The sequence below is a fragment of the Branchiostoma lanceolatum genome, chromosome 17 (assembly GCF_035083965.1).
Source record: "Branchiostoma lanceolatum isolate klBraLanc5 chromosome 17, klBraLanc5.hap2, whole genome shotgun sequence".
Lineage (NCBI taxonomy): Eukaryota > Metazoa > Chordata > Leptocardii > Amphioxiformes > Branchiostomatidae > Branchiostoma > Branchiostoma lanceolatum.
The window spans coordinates 2,313,749-2,333,258 of NC_089738.1; the positions used below are offsets into that span (position 1 = coordinate 2,313,749).

Below are 19,510 nucleotides of genomic sequence, written 5' to 3' on the forward strand. Positions count from 1 at the left end.
CGTTCACACACACTAGATTTCCTGTTGGTTTGAAATCTACAATAGGTTGAAAACAACAGGAGAAATTACACGAAAATCACCTGATTTTGGGTCGTATTTTTGACAGGGAAGCGATAAACTATCGGTTCAAAAATCTATAGGAGTAAAAAATGAGGCTAGAAAATGGTAAATCACTTGAAAACAGCAAGATACACGGTCATATACTCCAGCGACAATCTTTCTTGTAAGGGGTGTTGACGCCCGGAGTCATGGAACGGACTACTTTCTCTCGCGGAAGGAAAATGAAACTGCCTCGAACTCTCGACGTGGCGTAGCGGCTGTCCGACAACTTCTCAATTTCAAAGAAGTGCTTTACCAATACATTTGATTTCTCTTTCAATCGACTCTCTTCGCTTTTGGTTACTTTGGCCAGACGTTCCACTTCTCTTGCGTACTCGAGGAACATGACTTTTGTTACTTTGTTGATGAGCCCAATGTCGATGAAGAACTGTCTCCATTTCCACATTTCCTTCCGATAGCATTCAGGGAGGAAGTTCTCGTCTGAGACCATTTCATGGAATACGTCATGGGTGTCGTCATAGAATTCACCTACGGGCCTCCTGCCTCTTTGTGATGGGATGACACGTAGATCTCGCAGGCTCCCTAACAAAGATTCACGTGTATGTCCCTCTATCGTATACGCCCCATATAACATCTTTCTGAGGTAGTCAAGGTGCACCTGTACTGCATCATCACTCAGGTGGTCAATGTTTGGGAAGATGTACCTTTGGTACACATCAGCTTCTTTGATTCCCGAACACCCCAAGGTTTTGTGTAGCTTTTCAAGTTTAGAATTTTTCTCCAAAAAGACAGCGTTCGATCGTTTTATCCACTCATCCATGTCGGCTGTTGGTATTCCCACCGGCAACACGTGGCACTGACTAGGGGCGGTGAGACTGATGAGTTTGTTGTGAATCGTTTTGTACAAGGGCAAGGACCTCAGCATTCGCAAATGCGCTTGTTCATGTGTGTACTTGACGGCTTCGTCTTCGAAATACTTCAACAGTTCAGTAGCCTCGTTGGTGTCCAAAGATGTGGTACCTCCCTGCTCGACTAGAATGAAGTGTAACACTCTCAGGATCCCCACATGGTTTGTGAGAAGAGGGACAAGTGGCATTGGCAACTGTTCAAAGTGTGAGGATGCACGAAGACAATCTGTGTCAAGCTGTAGGCAGTGGAGTTTACGCAGAAACTCCGCCACCGTGTCCTGCTGTATATAGGGATTATTGAAGTTCACAACAGTGTGTGCCTTACATAGTGGGACTAGGTAACGGTCCCCTGGTTGCATCGTAGCGACGCTTGAATACATTGAAATGCCCTGCTGTTGAAACTTCGGTGTAGGCTTAGGCGTGACGGCCGGTAAGATAGCCCAGTCTGCAAACAAACCAATGACCTCATCAATTGCAGCTTTTTGTCCTGCTTCTTGTTCTCTTGCCATTCGGTGTACTTCCCGATCAAGGAATTGCCAAATACAACAGATCCAATCCTGTGGTGGCGCCGTGGGAGACAGTTTAACAGTTTTCCCATTTCCGTACTCCAATTTGTCGAGCACACGTGGCATCAGTTCACTTAAAGCTCTGATGTCAAAGGAACGTACTGAGTTGTCAGTCTTCTTATGTAGCAACTCTGAAACGCACAAATTGTGTACAAACATGCCAGGTACTCTTGGAACGAGCTTGGCGTAGTCTGTAGCAAAGACGGGACATGAGACGTCAAATGCTCGTAGGATATTGTCCTGTGTCAGAAGTAAAGGGAGACCGTGTAGTGCGTGCTCGTGCTCCTGTTTTGGCTCTGATGGAACTGGAAGTGAATGACCACGTGACGTGTGCTCCTTGCTTTCTTCTTGTCTTTTCCTTGTGGACAAACAGTAATGGAGGACCACTTGAAGATTCTCCGGTTCTTTGAAAGTTGTGCTTGACAGCTGGACAGGAAGGGACGCTCCAATACGGCACAACGGGTCGTCGGTTGCGTACGTCTGAAGAAAGTCGATCACTGATTCTGGCTTTATTTCTTTCACTTCAACTTCAGCTTCCTGAAAGTCGTCAAGAATTGTTGTCGGACTGACTAGCAGGTTAAACCCTAAGCCCAGGAGGCTCTCTATCAGTACTTGTCTTTTGGGCTTTTTATGGCTCTCTCTGCTTCCAGCATCTTCGTACTTCAGCGTGTTGAAAAATGCCTCTTCTTTTCCAGCTCCTGTTGGTGGTAGCCATTCCAGTGCCATCTGGAGGTTTCTTTGGTTTCCTGGCTGATCATAGTGGGGCTTGCGATCATCGACTGTAGACCGCAACAGCGGCAAAAGGCGAATTTGTTTGCGATCGCTGTACTGATAGACAGCCAAAGAAAGGCCTTTCCACTCATCAGTCGTCTTTGAGACAGATGGAAAGAGATTGTGATACGTATCCAGTGATCTCCTGACATCTCGAGCCTTTGACGCTGAGAAAGATCTCTGTTGTACACCAAAGTCTGCTGCTCGTTTTGCATCGAGCACCGCGACGTATGCCGGAGCGATGACTTCATTGATCAACGTCTTGTTCCAGTCCGATTTCATCCCACCTTTCTCATCCCTCCACAGGTTTCTCCTAGCCTCGTGGTCCAGTGCGAAATGGCCATTCACATGGACCGGAAGTTTTGTCTCGATGGGGAGCGGCAGGAAGCAAAATGCCCGTTTGGGTCCCATATGATCGCACTTTTCGTAACGCTTTGATTCACGAAAAGCCTTTGCTTTATAAGGCTGTTTGCAGTCCTTGTGACATACAGCTGCTCCCCCTCTTGGAAGTAGACCAAGCTCCTTTGCTGAATGGGCCTCCTTGATGCTGTTTGGGATGTCTTTGTCCTCAAATCCGATTCTCTGGTGAACTATCCAAGTCTCTTTGTGTTGGCTGTTGTCGCGGAGGTCCAAGTTGTATGTGACATGGTGAGTTGGCAATACATGAAGAGACTTTTTACTCTGAGCACATTCAGCTACACAGTCTGCAAACTTCCGCCGATCTTGCTTTGCCTTCTCCGAAATGAGTGCTTCGGCATGATAGAATTCATGTGAGGTTCCGTCACTCTCTATGACGGAGATCTTAATTTTTTCCACGCTGTTGAGGAACAGGAGGACTTCAAAGCTTTCACTTTTGAATCTGCCTAAGAGGTCCATGATCACTTCTTCCGTCACGTCTTCGTCACTGAGGTCGGAGTCTGTCGCCAGTGTGGCCGTACGAAGAGGAAACCTGAACATGGTGCTCTCTGGAGACCAAAACGCAGGGTTGTCCTTGAGATAGCAGTCGAATACATCCTTGTACTGCTGTCTGAAGTAGTCGTCAATGCCGCGATACATACGTCCCGGGCACTCAAGTCTTGCTCCTGGGACAAAGCGGAGCTGCGGATCGAAAACACACAGCGTGTCTCCTCCGGTCATGAAGGACGGGCAGTCTGTCAGATGGTAGACCGCGTTGAATCCGACTCCATACTTTCCAGTCTTAACCGGGTCATGTGTCTTGCTGCCTTCTCCAAGGCTCTGTATGCCGATTAGATCCTCCTCTGTGAAAGGCCTGTTGTTATAAACACACAGAGCTGGTCCTTGCAGTTCTTTCCAGCTATCGTCGAAGATGTGCTTGGTGCCATGCTGCTGCTTGTCGTAAACAAAGTGGATTTCTGTTGCTCCGGCGTCGTCGGCATTTTGCAGTAGTTCTTTGAGGATCTCCTTACCAAAGGGATAAGCATCCAGCAGGTTTTTGATTCTGTTCGTCAGCTTTTCCACCTGGCCAAAATCAGTGCCAAAACAAGTCAGGCTGTGTGAATACGCCTCTAGCGCCTTGTGTCGCACAGGCTTTACTCCCAATTTGTCCACTGCTAAGTCTCTAGAAATGACCTTATGGCAGAACACCATGTCATCCTTCTGTTCGATCCAGGCACAGTCATTGTAACATACCTCCGAAGGCCTGCGCAGCACGCCATCCTGGTCCGGTATCCAAAGACTATGCTCTTTGATGTTTTCTCCCTTCAGGTCACTGGCTGCTTTTAATAGGTCCTGCGCCAGGTTAACCTCATTGGAGCTCAGTATTTGGTTCCCTTTGTCTTCCTTCAGGTGATCAAGAGCACGTATGAAGTCACATGCTTCAAAAGCTGTTTTGACTTTGCAGGCCAAGAAGAGAGGTGTAAGTTCTGTGGCCAGTTCCTCTGGTACTTGGTACAGGTAGGGCGCACAAGTGAACTTCAAGTCAAAGGACACATCCGATGGAAGGAGAAATTTCTTCTTCACCTGGCTCATGATGAACGGAGTCTTGAAAAGCCGTGTAGCAATGTCATTCTCATTCTCTTTTGACCCATGGCAAAACTTCTGGAGGTGTTGACATGTTTTAAGGTACGATGTTCTCGTGCACTCCAACTCGTCCTTCGAGAGAGTCTTCATGTCCACGGCGACGATAGCCATGAGGTTTGTCAATGTCTCAGACAGGTCAGGTGATTTGTCTACCAAGCCCAGAAATCTGTTAAGGCTGACTGGTACTGTGTAGCGGTTGTTGTGTTTCCCCTTCCCTGTAATAATTTTGCTGCACAGAATTGGGTTGGAGACGCCTGCAATATCATGATTCTTACTTGGCTGAAGGTCAAGGGCAGACAGCAGTGCGTCTGTGGGATACTCAGACCCTCTCCATTCAAAGGGCCATTCGGGAGGCTTTTGCATGATTGGTAGAAATGGAATGATGGACAGATTTTTTCTTGCCTTCTCTCGCTGTTTTTTTGTTCTTTCCTCCTTCGTTTTGTCAACGATAAAGTCCAGCAGTGCAACGATTCGCTTCCGAGATTCAGTTTGATTGACCGTGTTCAAGTCAACTACTGACTCTGCACGTTCGATGACGACTTCCCACGGAACCTCATCTTTGCACATGCCCAGTTTTGTCAATACCTCCAGACGCGAAGGTTTCAGGTAGGTTTCTGTGGATCCATGTGGGAACTTTTTATCTTCAGGCAGGAACATCGCAGAGATCTTTCCGTTGGGGTGTACGAGATTCCCAGGAAAATTCAATTCTTGTCCACTTGGGCTGACAGGAATGCAGGCTATAGTTTCGATTAATTCATGATAGTCTTCAGTTTCTCTGCTCAATATACGGAGCATCAGGGGATCCCTTATTTCGTCAGACAGTTCGTGTATCCTGGGAAAGAACAGTTCGGAGTAGAATCGCTCCTCTGTGTATGTGTGCTTAGAGAGCAGCTCGCCGCGGCCTGCTTCTTCAAATCCCTGCCTTCCCCATTCTGGCAACTCAACGACAGTGTTGTCCGAACAACACTGCTGCAGCGCCCTCCTTGCGGCAACGTTCTCATCAGAGGAAAAGGGGATTTCTGGGTCAAGAAAGACCGTTGACGTAAAACTCAACCATTGTTCTTCGAACTCAAACAGAGGTGGTGGTTTGTGATCTGATGACAAGGCAGAGTAGAAGGCTTTCAAAAGGACGCTGTAGTGTGTGGTGTCTGGAATGGGACAGGGGTTAGGCCAAAAGCTGTGGAACTGATAGGGTTTTAGTTGTCCTGTCTTTGCCATTGTACTCAAATCCAGGAGCATCGTGACGTAGGCCTTACACACAGCATCCTCCATGAGAGCCTTGTTCCACTCCACCTTCAGGTCGTTCCTGTCGGTACTTGTCTCTTCCCACAGCCCGCGGCGGTTGGACGCGACAGCGAAACTTCCGTTCACGTGGACAGGCAGCCCCGTTCTGACAGACAGTGGCAGGAAGCAGAATACCTCTCCGTTTAGAGGATTATCAATGGAGGCGTCCTGATGGCTGTCATCACCAGACTTCAGCAACGCAGCCACACCACCACATGGAACGAGCCCGGCCTTCCTTCCGCTCTCGGACAGAGCTAACTTCAGTGATGTCCCTGTACCCATGCAGGACGAAATGATCCACTCCTCACTCATGGCGTTGTCCTTCCCCTGTCGACAGGTTACCTTGACTACCATGGATGTTTCCGGGTGCTCCGCTGCTTTGTCGGTTCCTTGGCGATTCAGTTTCATAACGCCTGACGTTGCCAGTAGACAGTTGCTTTGGATTTGAAACTTGTCTGTCAATCTGTTAGAGTGAAGCGGACTCTGCATTTCCCTCAAATACTTCACGGGTGACTTGGAGACATCGAACGTTTCAACCATACTCGACGGGTCTGAGAACTGATCCAGGGTGTACATCGCTACGTGTCTGACATTTTGTGTGAAGAGTAGGAGAGGCTTTAGGCCTTCCTTGAAGCTTTCAATCAGTCTTTCCATGTTTGCATTGCCAGGTTTGCTGTAGACAACATCGCTTATCTCGCTTTCGGATGCTTCCTGTGGTGTTCTTAACGGGAGCCTGAACAGAGTTCCGTTGTAAGATGTGTTGGTGCTGTAACCAAAGACGCCCTGAAATGGCTTAAACTGGTCTTTGCACCTGCCTGTCAGTCTTGTGTTCTTCTTCAAGTCAAGTCCTATTCCTGGTCTGGACTTGTCTTTGATGTGTTTGGAAAGGTGTGTGGCATGGGGATCAAAGAAGAGCACTCGACTTCCACTGACAAAACTCGGGACGTCTGTGAGGTGATACACAGAATTGAAGCCAACCCCAAATCTACCCACTTTCTCAAGGGCCTCCAGTTTTGTTTGTCCTCCTAGATTCTGGATGTTCATGAAGTCCTCCTCGCTGAACGCGGCGTTGTTGAACGCCCACAGCGCCGGTCCGTGACACACCGCCATGCCTTGGTCGATAAGGTTCTCTTTGGAGACTTCGTTTGTCCGCCAGTCGACAAGGAACTTCACTTCCGTTGCTCCAGCGTCGTCTGCGTTTTGAACGAGTTCTTTGAAGATCCCAGCTCCCTCCGGGTAGTCGTTCAAAATGTTCTTGAGACGCTGTGTGACTTTCTCGTGCTGCCCGCACTGGTCGAAGCCAAATTCCTCGGCATTGACGACCCGCTGGCTGAGAGAAGGCACCTCGAGCAGCTGTGCTACGTCTAACGTTATCAGTTTGTGGAGAGGTTTGAACTCTTCATCTTCGTCATCAAGAATATCCTGTGCATCACCCCAAGACACATCATTGTACGTGCACTCACTTACAGGTGCCAACGTCAGACGAGAGCTGTCCTTCGTTGCTATGGGAACCAATATGTCGTCTCGAACCTCTTCAAGGATGTCTTGGTGGCTGACTAACCAGCCTATGATGTCCACGGACAACTTCAAATCTCTTTCTACCGACATTTTTGGCGCCGATTGAATTTCATGCAACGTTTGCACCAGGTCTGATTTATCGAAGCTCTCTTTGACTCCAGCATCCTTGAACATCTGCCTGAAGTCACGAAACTCTTCAGGTAGAATGAATCTGTATGGTGCAAGGTCAAGGATGAGGTTGAATGGGGAGGTCAGTGCCACTGTCTTTGGTGCTGCCAGATAGTCACCCTGCCAAACCCAGGGAGGGAAATCATCGGAAGAAAGTAGCTGCATGGCAGTTGTGTCTCCTGCTGACAATCTGGCGTCAACATGCTGATAGATCTCGGTCAATATCTGCACGAAGTGGTGCTTGGCTGGGCGTTTTGACCCTTCAGAATGGACACATACCATTTTGAGTTGCCCGACGACTTTGTCAATCGGCAGTTTGTCCTTGTCCCATCCAAAAGCAGAGATGAAACCATCGGACATCTCCCCATTGACAATCGGCATGGTTGCTCCGACAAGCTCTGCGCACTGCAAATATCGGGCATCTTTTGGACTTACAAATATGGCGGCGCTGTTTGCCTCTGGGTTCCATGACAACCCCGGTAGATAGGACCTGGGTCTTTCAAAGCAGACCGGTAAGAAGTTCACATCCATGAGTGCAGCTGTAAGGAGCGCGCCTTTCACGCGAGTCGTCAGCATTTCGTGATCGTGAAGAAGAACTGAGATGATTGCAACGGCCTTTCGTTTTGCATCGGAAAGGGTCAAAACATCAGAAGCATTGAAGGTCTGCACGCTTTCAGCAGCGTGTAGAATGTCCTGTGCAGAAAGTTTCTGTCGCATTCCAAGCTCCAGCAGAGCCGTCAGTGTGATCTTGTCCGTGTACGGTGGTCCTGGGAAGACCGGCTCGCCCAGTAACACATCAGAGACTGCCTCTTCGGGGCTGAACAGCTCAGCGGGGGTCACTTTGGAGTTGTTGTTGGTTGTCACGAATGCCAAAGTTTGGATTCGGTCGATGATGCCCGGATCCTTTGCCTTTAACGTATGGAGATTCTTGAGAATCCAGAGCATGAGAGAGTCAGTCTGTTCTCTTGTGTAGTCTTCGCAGCGTACCTTCTCCACCATTTCCGATAAAAGCTGTGCTGTACTCAGCTGTTGGAGACGGACAAGGTGGCCAAGAGTCTGTGATTCGAGGTCTTTGGTGACGATAAGAGTTGTAGGAAAGAATAACCCTTCAGGCAAGGGGTCAGCAGACAGATCAGGGGCGATCCTCCGCATCTTCCCTTCAGGATCCAAGGCTGCCAGGTATCTTGGCTTCAAGGTTGTATCATCGACAGCTTCAAAGATGGGTAGTTTGGTCAACAGTTCGCGCCCTGTGTCAAGTAGATTGTCACATTTGGCAAAGAAAGCTCGTAGGATCTTTTTGGTTTCGGGGTTCAACGCATTCACTTGTGGGATCACTTTGTCCGTCCCGACAACGAGAAAAAGCCCTAAAAGACCAGATGGGGTACAGCGATGTATGAACTCATCAAGCTTCGGATGTTTCAGGTAAAGTGGCACGTCTTCAAGCACTGTGGCGTCCACGTCACGAGCAAGCTTCTTGATGACGTCAGGAATATTTGTTTCATCGTACCTGGGACGCATCACCTTCGAGGGCTGTTCAAGTCGGACGAGACTGGTCGCGTTCATCCCGACTATGGGGAGAAGTGGAAGGCCGACGAAGGGACTGAGATCGTTGGGAAAGTGAACTTGTAAGTACCGCCATAGCTGGGCCAACCATTCCTCTGGAGGTTGTTGCGCAAGCGCAGGGTCCCAAGTCACATGACTTACCTGCAACCAATCAAGTGGCAGTGCTTCTCTTAGGTGTGTGGCCACAAGCTGAGGGCTGAGATGACGTAGTTGGAGGCAGGGATGGCTGGAGCGGGCTAGTAAAGAAAAAAATGTTGAAGAACTTAGTATCTCTCTTTCGCTTGTGGAGGGATGCGAGAAAGGAGCACAAATACACACATTGATAGCAATTCCAAGTTAACAGAGAGCTCACAACTTATAGGCAATTGAAATCGAAAGAGTCAAAACAATTGTGGCTCCTTTGTTTTGAATGCTTTATGAGTCTCACTGAAAGTCAACCACATAAAACCTTACCTATACACTTCATATGAATCAGCAAAATCTATGCAATAGAATATAGGCTTACAAGCGGCGATCCTAAATACATATTTGTGGCGCAATATTTGAATTGTCAAGAACATACCTTTCTCTTCTGCCTCTGTTGCAGCCGCCCGTATATGGTGCAGGGTAGGTTGGATGTCCGTGTCCATGTCCAGGAAACGCCCCTCGAGACCAGGAAGAAGGGCTCTGGGATGCTCTTCAGATTCGATGAAGATCGTCTTGTTGTTGTTGAACGTTGTGAAAGTCTTGTCCGCCAACGGAAGGAGTTCGATTCCTTCCATCTCGTCATACTTCCCGTCATCTAGGGCGTACTGCAGCCAGGTCAGCTTGTGCTCTCTGGAACTGTTGTGCACTCCCGTCTTCTTCAAGGTTGCTCTCAGCAGTCCAGGGGTGACTTCTTTGAGAGACTGGCGGTCGAAAGTGTCGTCGATTGCCTGCATGACGTGTTTGGGCAGCGTCACCACATCTATTCCCGCGCCGACCAGGTAGTCGAGAACCGCAGTTGGAACCGACGTCCTGTTGAAGACTGCGTCTTTAGGTGTGATCCATTTCCCGTCATTTGCAGGAGTCCACACAACCTTCTGGGCTAGGACCTCGTCTAAGAACGGCGTGAGAGCTTTATCCCAGTCTGGGTCTGTGTGGTTCCGGTCTGGAAGCATCGCGTAGAGGGTGTCTTTCGTACAGCACTTCGTAGCGTCTGTGATGAGGAGGGCGTAAGCCTTACACACAGCATCCTCCATGAGAGCCTTGTTCCACTCCACCTTCAGGTCGTTCCTGTCGGTACTTGTCTCTTCCCACAGCCCGCGGCGGTTGGACGCGACAGCGAAACTTCCGTTCACGTGGACAGGCAGCCCCGTTCTGACAGACAGTGGCAGGAAGCAGAATACCTCTCCGTTTAGAGGGTTATCAATGAAGGCGTTCTGGTGATTATCATCACAAGACTTCAGCAACGCAGCCACACCACCACATGGAACGAGCCCGGCCTTCCTTCCGCTCTCGGACAGAGCTAACTTCAGTGATGTCTCTGTACCCATGCAGGACGAAATGATCCACTCCTCACTCATGGCGTTGTCCTTCCCCTGTCGACAGGTTACCTTGACTACCATGGATGTTTCCGGGTGCTCCGCTGCTTTGTCGGTTCCTTGGCGATTCAGTTTCATAACGCCTGACGTTGCCAGTAGACAGTTGCTTTGGATTTGAAACTTGTCTGTCAATCTGTTAGAGTGAAGCGGACTCTGCATTTCCCTCAAATACTTCACGGGTGACTTGGAGACATCGAACGTTTCAACCATACTCGACGGGTCTGAGAACTGATCCAGGGTGTACATCGCTACGTGTCTGACATTTTGTGTGAAGAGTAGGAGAGGCTTTAGGCCTTCCTTGAAGCTTTCAATCAGTCTTTCCATGTTTGCATTGCCAGGTTTGCTGTAGACAACATCGCTTATCTCGCTTTCGGATGCTTCCTGTGGTGTTCTTAACGGGAGCCTGAACAGAGTTCCGTTGTAAGATGTGTTGGTGCTGTAACCAAATACGCCCTGAAATGGCTTAAACTGGTCTTTGCACCTGCCTGTCAGTCTTGTGTTCTTCTTCAAGTCAAGTCCTATTCCTGGTCTGGACTTGTCTTTGATGTGTTTGGAAAGGTGTGTGGCATGGGGATCAAAGAAGAGCACTCGACTTCCACTGACAAAACTCGGGACGTCTGTGAGGTGATACACAGAATTGAAGCCAACCCCAAATCTACCCACTTTCTCAAGGGCCTCCAGTTTTGTTTGTCCTCCTAGATTCTGGATGTTCATGAAGTCCTCCTCGCTGAACGCGGCGTTGTTGAACGCCCACAGCGCCGGTCCGTGACACACCGCCATGCCTTGGTCGATAAGGTTCTCTTTGGAGACTTCGTTTGTCCGCCAGTCGACAAGGAACTTCACTTCCGTTGCTCCAGCGTCGTCTGCGTTTTGAACGAGTTCTTTGAAGATCCCAGCTCCCTCCGGGTAGTCGTTCAAAATGTTCTTGAGACGCTGTGTGACTTTCTCGTGCTGCCCGCACTGGTCGAAGCCAAATTCCTCGGCATTGACGACCCGCTGGCTGAGAGAAGGCACCTCGAGCAGCTGTGCTACGTCTAACGTTATCAGTTTGTGGAGAGGTTTGAACTCTTCATCTTCGTCATCAAGAATATCCTGTGCATCACCCCAAGACACATCATTGTACGTGCACTCACTTACAGGTGCCAACGTCAGACGAGAGCTGTCCTTCGTTGCTATGGGAACCAATATGTCGTCTCGAACCTCTTCAAGGATGTCTTGGTGGCTGACTAACCAGCCTATGATGTCCACGGACAACTTCAAATCTCTTTCTACCGACATTTTTGGCGCCGATTGAATTTCATGCAACGTTTGCACCAGGTCTGATTTATCGAAGCTCTCTTTGACTCCAGCATCCTTGAACATCTGCCTGAAGTCACGAAACTCTTCAGGCAGAATGAATCTGTATGGTGCAAGGTCAAGGATGAGGTTGAATGGGGAGGTCAGTGCCACTGTCTTTGGTGCTGCCAGATAGTCACCCTGCCAAACCCAGGGAGGGAAATCATCGGAAGAAAGTAGCTGCATGGCAGTTGTGTCTCCTGCTGACAATCTGGCGTCAACATGCTGATAGATCTCGGTCAATATCTGCACGAAGTGGTGCTTGGCTGGGCGTTTTGACCCTTCAGAATGGACACATACCATTTTGAGTTGCCCGACGACTTTGTCAATCGGCAGTTTGTCCTTGTCCCATCCAAAAGCAGAGATGAAACCATCGGACATCTCCCCATTGACAATCGGCATGGTTGCTCCGACAAGCTCTGCGCACTGCAAATATCGGGCATCTTTTGGACTTACAAATATGGCGGCGCTGTTTGCCTCTGGGTACCATGACAACCCCGGTAGATAGGACCTGGGTCTTTCAAAGCAGACCGGTAAGAAGTTCACATCCATGAGTGCAGCTGTAAGGAGCGCGCCTTTCACGCGAGTCGTCAGCATTTCGTGATCGTGAAGAAGAACTGAGATGATTGCAACGGCCTTTCGTTTTGCATCGGAAAGGGTCAAAACATCAGAAGCATTGAAGGTCTGCACGCTTTCAGCAGCGTGTAGAATGTCCTGTGCAGAAAGTTTCTGTCGCATTCCAAGCTCCAGCAGAGCCGTCAGTGTGATCTTGTCCGTGTACGGTGGTCCTGGGAAGACCGGCTCGCCCAGTAACACATCAGAGACTGCCTCTTCGGGGCTGAACAGCTCAGCGGGGGTCACTTTGGAGTTGTTGTTGGTTGTCACGAATGCCAAAGTTTGGATTCGGTCGATGATGCCCGGATCCTTTGCCTTTAACGTATGGAGATTCTTGAGAATCCAGAGCATGAGAGAGTCAGTCTGTTCTCTTGTGTAGTCTTCGCAGCGTACCTTCTCCACCATTTCCGTCAAAAGCTGTGCTGTACTCAGCTGTTGGAGACGGACAAGGTGGCCAAGAGTCTGTGATTCGAGGTCTTTGGTGACAATAAGAGTTGTAGGAAAGAATAACCCTTCAGGCAAGGGGTCAGCAGACAGATCAGGGGCGATCCTCCGCATCTTCCCTTCAGGATCCAAGGCTGCCAGGTATCTTGGCTTCAAGGTTGTATCATCGACAGCTTCAAAGATGGGTAGTTTGGTCAACAGTTCGCGCCCTGTGTCAAGTAGATTGTCACATTTGGCAAAGAAAGCTCGTAGGATCTTTTTGGTTTCGGGGTTCAACGCATTCACTTGTGGGATCACTTTGTCCGTCCCGACAACGAGAAAAAGCCCTAGAAGACCAGATGGGGTACAGCGATGTATGAACTCGTCAAGCTTCGGATGTTTCAGGTAAAGTGGCACGTCTTCAAGCACTGTGGCGTCCACGTCACGAGCAAGCTTCTTGATGACGTCAGGAATATTTGTTTCATCGTATCTGGGACGCATCACCTTCGAGGGCTGTTCAAGTCGGACGAGACTGGACGCGTTCATCCCGACTATGGGGAGAAGTGGAAGGCCGACGAAGGGACTGAGATCGTTGGGAAAGTGAGCTTGTAAGTACCGCCATAGCTGGGCCAACCATTCCTCTGGAGGTTGTTGCTCACGCGTAGGGTCCCAAGTCACATGACTTACCTGCAACCAATCAGGTGGCAGTGCTTCTCTCAGGTGAGTGGCCACAAGCTGAGGGGAGAGGTGACGTAGTTGGAGGCAGGGATAGCTGGAGCGGGCTAGCAGGGAGAAAATCATCATATAAATCAGTGAAACCTTTTCTATAGAATATAGACTTTCAAATTGCTATCCTAATTTTGCAGTGATGGCGAAATATCAGCAAAGTTTAAATAGTTTACATACCTTTTTCTTCTGCCTCTGTCGCAGCCGCCCGCATATGGAGCAGGATATCCTGGTTGTCCGTGTCCATGTCCAGGAATCGCCCCTCGAGACCAGGAAGAAGGGCTCTGGGATGCTCCTCAGATTCGATGAAGATCGTCTTGTTGTTGTTGAACGTTGTGAAAGTCTTGTCCGCCAACGGAAGGAGTTCGATTCCTTCCATCTCGTCATACTTCCCGTCATCTAGGGCGTACTGCAGCCAGGTCAGCTTGTGCTCTCTGGAATTTTTGTGCACTCCAGTCTTCTTCAAGGTTGCTCTCAGCAGTCCAGGGGTGACTTCTTTGAGAGACTGGCGGTCGAAAGTGTCGTCGATTGCCTGCATGACGTGTTTGGGCAGCGTCACCACATCTATTCTCGCGCCGACCAGGTAGTCGAGAACCGCAGTTGGAACCGACGTCCTGTTGAAGACTGCGTCTTTAGGTGTGATCCATTTCCCGTCATTTGCATGAGTCCACACAACCTTCTGGGCTAGGACCTCGTCTAAGAACGGCGTGAGAGCTTTATCCCAGTCTGGGTCTGTGTGGTTCCGGTCTGGAAGCATCGCGTAGAGGGTGTCTTTCGTACAGCACTTCGTAGCGTCGGTGATGAGGCGGGCGTAAGCCTTACACACAGCATCCTCCATGAGAGCCTTGTTCCACTCCACCTTCAGGTCGTTCCTGTCGGTACTTGTCTCTTCCCACAGCCCGCGGCGGTTGGACGCGACAGCGAAACTTCCGTTCACGTGGACAGGCAGCCCCGTTCTGACAGACAGTGGCAGGAAGCAGAATACCTCTCCGTTTAGAGGATTATCAATGAAGGCGTCCTGATGGCTGTCATCACCAGACTTCAGCAACGCAGCCACACCACCACATGGAACGAGCCCGGCCTTCCTTCCGCTCTCGGACAGAGCTAACTTCAGTGATGTCCCTGTACCCATGCAGAACGAAATGATCCAGTCGTCACTCATGGCATTGTCCTTCCCCTGTCGACAGGTTACCTTGACTACCATGGATGTTACCGGGTGCTCCGCTGCTTTGTCGGTTTCTTGGCGATTCAGTTTCATAACGCCTGACGTTGCCAGTAGACAGTTGCTTTGGATTTGAAACTTGTCTTTCAATCTGTTAGAGTGAAGTGGACTCTGCATTTCCCTCAAATGCTTCACGGGTGACTTGGAGACATGGAACGTTTCAATCATACTCGACGGGTCTGAGAACTCATCCAGGGTGTACATCGTTACATGTCTGACATTCTGTGTGAAGAGTAGGAGAGGCTTTAGGCCTTCCTTGAAGCTTTCAATCAGTCTTTCCATGTTCGCATTGCCAGGTTTGCTGTAAACAACATCGCTTATCTCGCTTTCGGATGCTTCCTGTGGTGTTCTTAACGGGAGCCTGAACAGAGTTCCGTTGTAAGAAGTGTTGGTGCTGTAACCAAAGACGCCCTGAAATGGCTTAAACTGGTCTTTGCACCTGCCTGTCAGTCTTATGTTCTTCTTCAAGTCAAGTCCTATTCCTGGTCTGGACTTGTCTTTGATGTGTTTGGAAAGGTGTGTGGCATGGGGATCAAAGAAGAGCACTCGACTTCCACTGACAAAACTCGGGACGTCTGTGAGGTGATACACAGAATTGAAGCCAACCCCAAATCTACCCACTTTCTCAAGGGCCTCCAGTTTTGTTTGTCCTCCTAGATTCTGGATGTTCTTGAAGTCCTCCTCGCTGAACGCGGCGTTGTTGAACGCCCACAGCGCCGGTCCGTGACACACCGCCATGCCTTGGTCGATCAGGTTCTCTTTGGAGTCTTTGTTTGTCCGCCAGTCGACAAGGAACTTCACTTCCGTTGCTCCAGCGTCGTCTGCGTTTTGAACGAGTTCTTTGAAGATCCCGGCTCCCTCCGGGTAGTCGTTCAAAATGTTCTTGAGACGCTGTGTGACTTTCTCGTGCTGCCCGCACTGGTCAAACCCAAATTCCTCGGCATTGACGACCCGCTGGCTGAGAGAAGGCGCCTCGAGCAGTTGTGCTGCGTCTAACGTTATCAGTTTGTGGAGAGGCTTGAACTCTTCATCTTCGTCATCAAGAATATCCTGTGCATCACTCCAAGACACATCATTGTACGTGCACTCACTCACAGGTGCCAACGTCAGACGAGAGCTGTCCTTCGTTGCTATGGGAACCAATATGTCGTCTCGAACCTCTTCAAGGATGTCTGGGTGGCTGACTAACCAGCCTATGATGTCCACGGACAACTTCAAATCTCTTTCTACCGACATTTTTGGCGCCGATTGAATTTCATGCAACGTTTGCACCAGGTCTGATTTATCGAAGCTCTCTTTGACTCCAGCATCCTTGAACATCTGCTTGAAGTCACGAAACTCTTCAGGCAGAATGAATCTGTATGGTGCAAGGTCAAGGATGAGGTTGAATGGGGAGGTCAGTGCCACTGTCTTTGGTGCTGCCAGACCGTCACCCTGCCAAACCCAGGGAGGGAAATCATCGGAGGAAAGTAGCTGCATGGCAGTTTTGTCTCCTGCTGACAATCTGGCGTCAATATGCTGATAGATCTGGGTCAATATCTGCACGAAGTGGTGCTTGGCTGGGCGTTTTGACCCATCATAATGGTCACATACCATTTTGAGTTGCCCGACGACTTTCTCAATCGGCAGTTTGTTCTTGTCCCATCCAAAAGCAGAGATGATACCATCGGATATCTCCCCATCGACAATCGGCATGGTCGCCCCGACAAGCTCTGCGCACTGCAAATATCGGGCATCTTTTGGACTTACAAATATGGTGGCGCTGTTTGCCTCTGGGTACCATGACAACCCCGGTAGATAGGACCTGGGTCTTTCTGAGCAGACTGGTAAGAAGTTCACACCCATGAGTGCAGCTGTAAGGAGCGCGCCTTTCACGCGAGTCGTCAGCATTTCGTGATCGTGAAGAAGAACTGAGATGATTGCAACGGCCTTTCGTTTTGCATCGGAAAGGGTCAAAACGTCAGAAGCATAGAAGGTCTGCACGCTTTCAGCAGCGTGTAGAATGTCCTGTGCAGAAAGTTTCTGTCGCATTCCAAGCAACAGCAGAGCCGTCAGTGTGATCTTGTCTGTGTACGGTGGTGCTGGGAAGACCGGCTCGCCCAGTAACACATCAGAGACTGCCTCTTCGGGGCTGAACAGCTCAGCGGGGGTCACTTTGGAGTTGTTGTTGGTTGTCACGAATGCCAAAGTTTGGATTCGGTCGATGATGCCCGGATCCTTTGTCTTTAACGTATGGAGATTCTTGAGAATCCAGAGCATGAGAGAGTCAGTCTGTTCTCTTGTGTAGTCTTCGCAGCGTACCTTCTCCACCATTTCCGTCAAAAGCTGTGCTGTACTCAGCTGTTGGAGACGGACAAGGTGGCCAAGAGTCTGTGATTCGAGGTCTTTGGTGACGATAAGAGTTGTAGGAAAGAATAACCCTTCAGGCAAGGGGTCAGCAGACAGATCAGGGGCGATCCTCCGCATCTTCCCTTCAGGATCCAAGGCTGGCAGGTATCTTGACTTCAAGGTTGTATCATCGACAGCTTCAAAGATGGGTAGTTTGGTCAACAGTTCGCGCCCTGTGTCAAGTAGATTGTCACATTTGGCAAAGAAAGCTCGTAGGATCTTTTTTGTTTCGGGGCTCAACGCATTCACTTGTGGGATCACTTTGTCCGTCCCGACAACGAGAAAAAGCCCTAGAAGCCCAGATGGGGTACAGCGATGTATGAACTCCTCAAGCTTCGGATGGTTCAGGTAAGGTGGCACATCTTCAAGCACCGTGGCGTCCACGTCACGAGTAAGCTTCTTGATGACGTCAGGAATATTTGTTTCATCGTATCTGGGACGCATCACCTTCGAGGGCTGTTCAAGTCGGACGAGACTGGTCACGTTCATCCCGACTGTGGGGAGAAGTGGGAGGCCGACGAAGGGACTGAGATCGTTGGGAAAGTGAACTTGTAAGTACCGCCATAGCTGGGCCAACCATTCCTCTGGAGGTTGTTGCGCACGCGCAGGGTCCCAAGTCACATGACTTACCTGCAACCAATCAGGTGGCAGTGCTTCTCTCAGGTGAGTGGCCACAAGCTGAGGGGAGAGGTGACGAAGTTGGAGGCAGGGATGGCTGGAGCGGGCTAGCAGGGAGAGAATCATCATATAAATCAGTGAAACCTTTTCGAAAGAATATAGACTTTCAAATTGCTATCCTAATTTTGCAGTGATGGCGAAATATCAGCAAAGTTTAAATAGTTTACATACCTTTTTCTTCTGCCTCTGTCGCAGCCGCCCGCATATGGAGCAGGATATCCTGGTTGTCCGTGTCCATGTCCAGGAATCGCCCCTCGAGACCAGGAAGAAGGGCTCTGGGATGCTCTTCAGATTCGATGAAGATTGTCTTGTTGTTGTTGAACGTTGTGAAAGTCTTGTCCGCCAACGGAAGGAGTTCGATTCCTTCCATCTCGTCATACTTCCCGTCATCTAGGGCGTACTGCAGCCAGGTCAGCTTGTGCTCTCTAGAACTGTTGTGCACTTCCGTCTTCTTCAAGGTTGCTCTCAGCAGTCCAGGGGTGACTTCTTTGAGAGACTGGCGGTCGAAAGTGTCGTCGATTGCCTGCATGACGTGTTTGGGCAGCGTCACCACATCTATTCCCGCGCCGACCAGGTAGTCGAGAACCGCAGTTGGAACTGACGTCCTGTTGAAGACAGCGTCATCCGGCGCGATCCACTTCCCGCCGTCCGTAGGTGTCCACACAACCTTCTGGGTGAGGGCGTCGTCGAAGAACGGTGTGAGAGCTTTATCCCATTCAGGGGCGGCGTGGGACCGGTCTGGAAGCGCCGCGTAGAGGGTGTCTTGCGTACAGCACTTCGTGGCGTCGGTGATGAGGCGGGCGTAGGCAGCGGGGAGGATCTCTTGTACGAGGAGCTCGTTCCACCTGAACAAGAGAACGAAAAACGCACAATCTTTGTTGAAGACAAAGACGCATGTGGATTCGTACAACTACACCTTATGAAATGTAAATTAAAGAAAAGTAGCAAATACACAAGTTTGAGCTGCTGGTATCAGGTAAAAAGCGATGTAAGGGGCGTGGTGGATGATTTTTAGTGAGAGTGTGATGATTCCTGTGGTGGCCACTTCACCGACTCGACCGCTAACTTATATTTCTTGGAAAGATACAGAGAAAAGCGTCTTGAAATATTCTATTTGTGACTTTAAAAGGACATGCAGCGTTTAGGATACCGGATTGACAGACCTAGACGTACCCTCTTTCAGAGAGTTATAACAAGAAATCCTACCTTGCTGCAGAGTCGCTCTTCTGATCCGTCCCTGTCCACTTCAGACTCCTCCTGTTGTCGCTGACGCCGAAGAATCCGTGCACGTGGACAGGCAGGCCGGTGGACTCGTGTCTTGCTGGCAGCGGCAGGCAGCAGAACGTTCGCCCGGCAAACTCCTCCTCCTCGGACAGCGGCATCGCCACCCCCACCCACGGGAGCAAGCTGAGCTCTTCAGACAGCTTCATTGCCTCCTCTGAGATTCCCCGTCCTTTCACGTAGTTTGTGACCAGCCAGTCTCTGGTAGGTCCACCATCGATAGCCATTGAGAAGCGGCACGTACTGACGACTGTCTCCCGGTCTTCCCACGATACGCCCCGAGCTTCTCGCACCTTAGTAGTGAAACGATTTTCCTTTTCTTGTTTAGACTTGCTGCTCATGGAAACGCGATAGTCGGTGGCGCTGTGGCCTGTTGTCTCTCTGGTCATCAGTTTGATAGAC

The 19,510-nt window shown here is 49.8% G+C and overlaps 1 protein-coding gene across 1 annotated transcript in view; it reads right to left on the reverse strand.

Annotated features, from left to right (window-relative positions):
* Positions 1–196: 196 nt before the first annotated feature.
* The window catches only part of LOC136423291 (sacsin-like), a 23,422-nt gene continuing 4,108 nt past the window's right edge, over positions 197–19,510 (reverse strand). The window contains exons 4-8 of the mRNA XM_066411414.1: positions 19,034–19,510; positions 17,999–18,672; positions 13,720–17,874; positions 9,441–13,595; positions 197–9,114 (exon numbers count right to left, since the gene is read on the reverse strand). The exon at positions 19,034–19,510 is cut by the window's right edge and continues 346 nt beyond it. Of these exons, the coding sequence (XP_066267511.1) occupies positions 197–9,114; positions 9,441–13,595; positions 13,720–17,874; positions 17,999–18,672; positions 19,034–19,510 (18,379 nt within the window). The remainder of the gene's footprint in view (positions 9,115–9,440; positions 13,596–13,719; positions 17,875–17,998; positions 18,673–19,033) is intronic.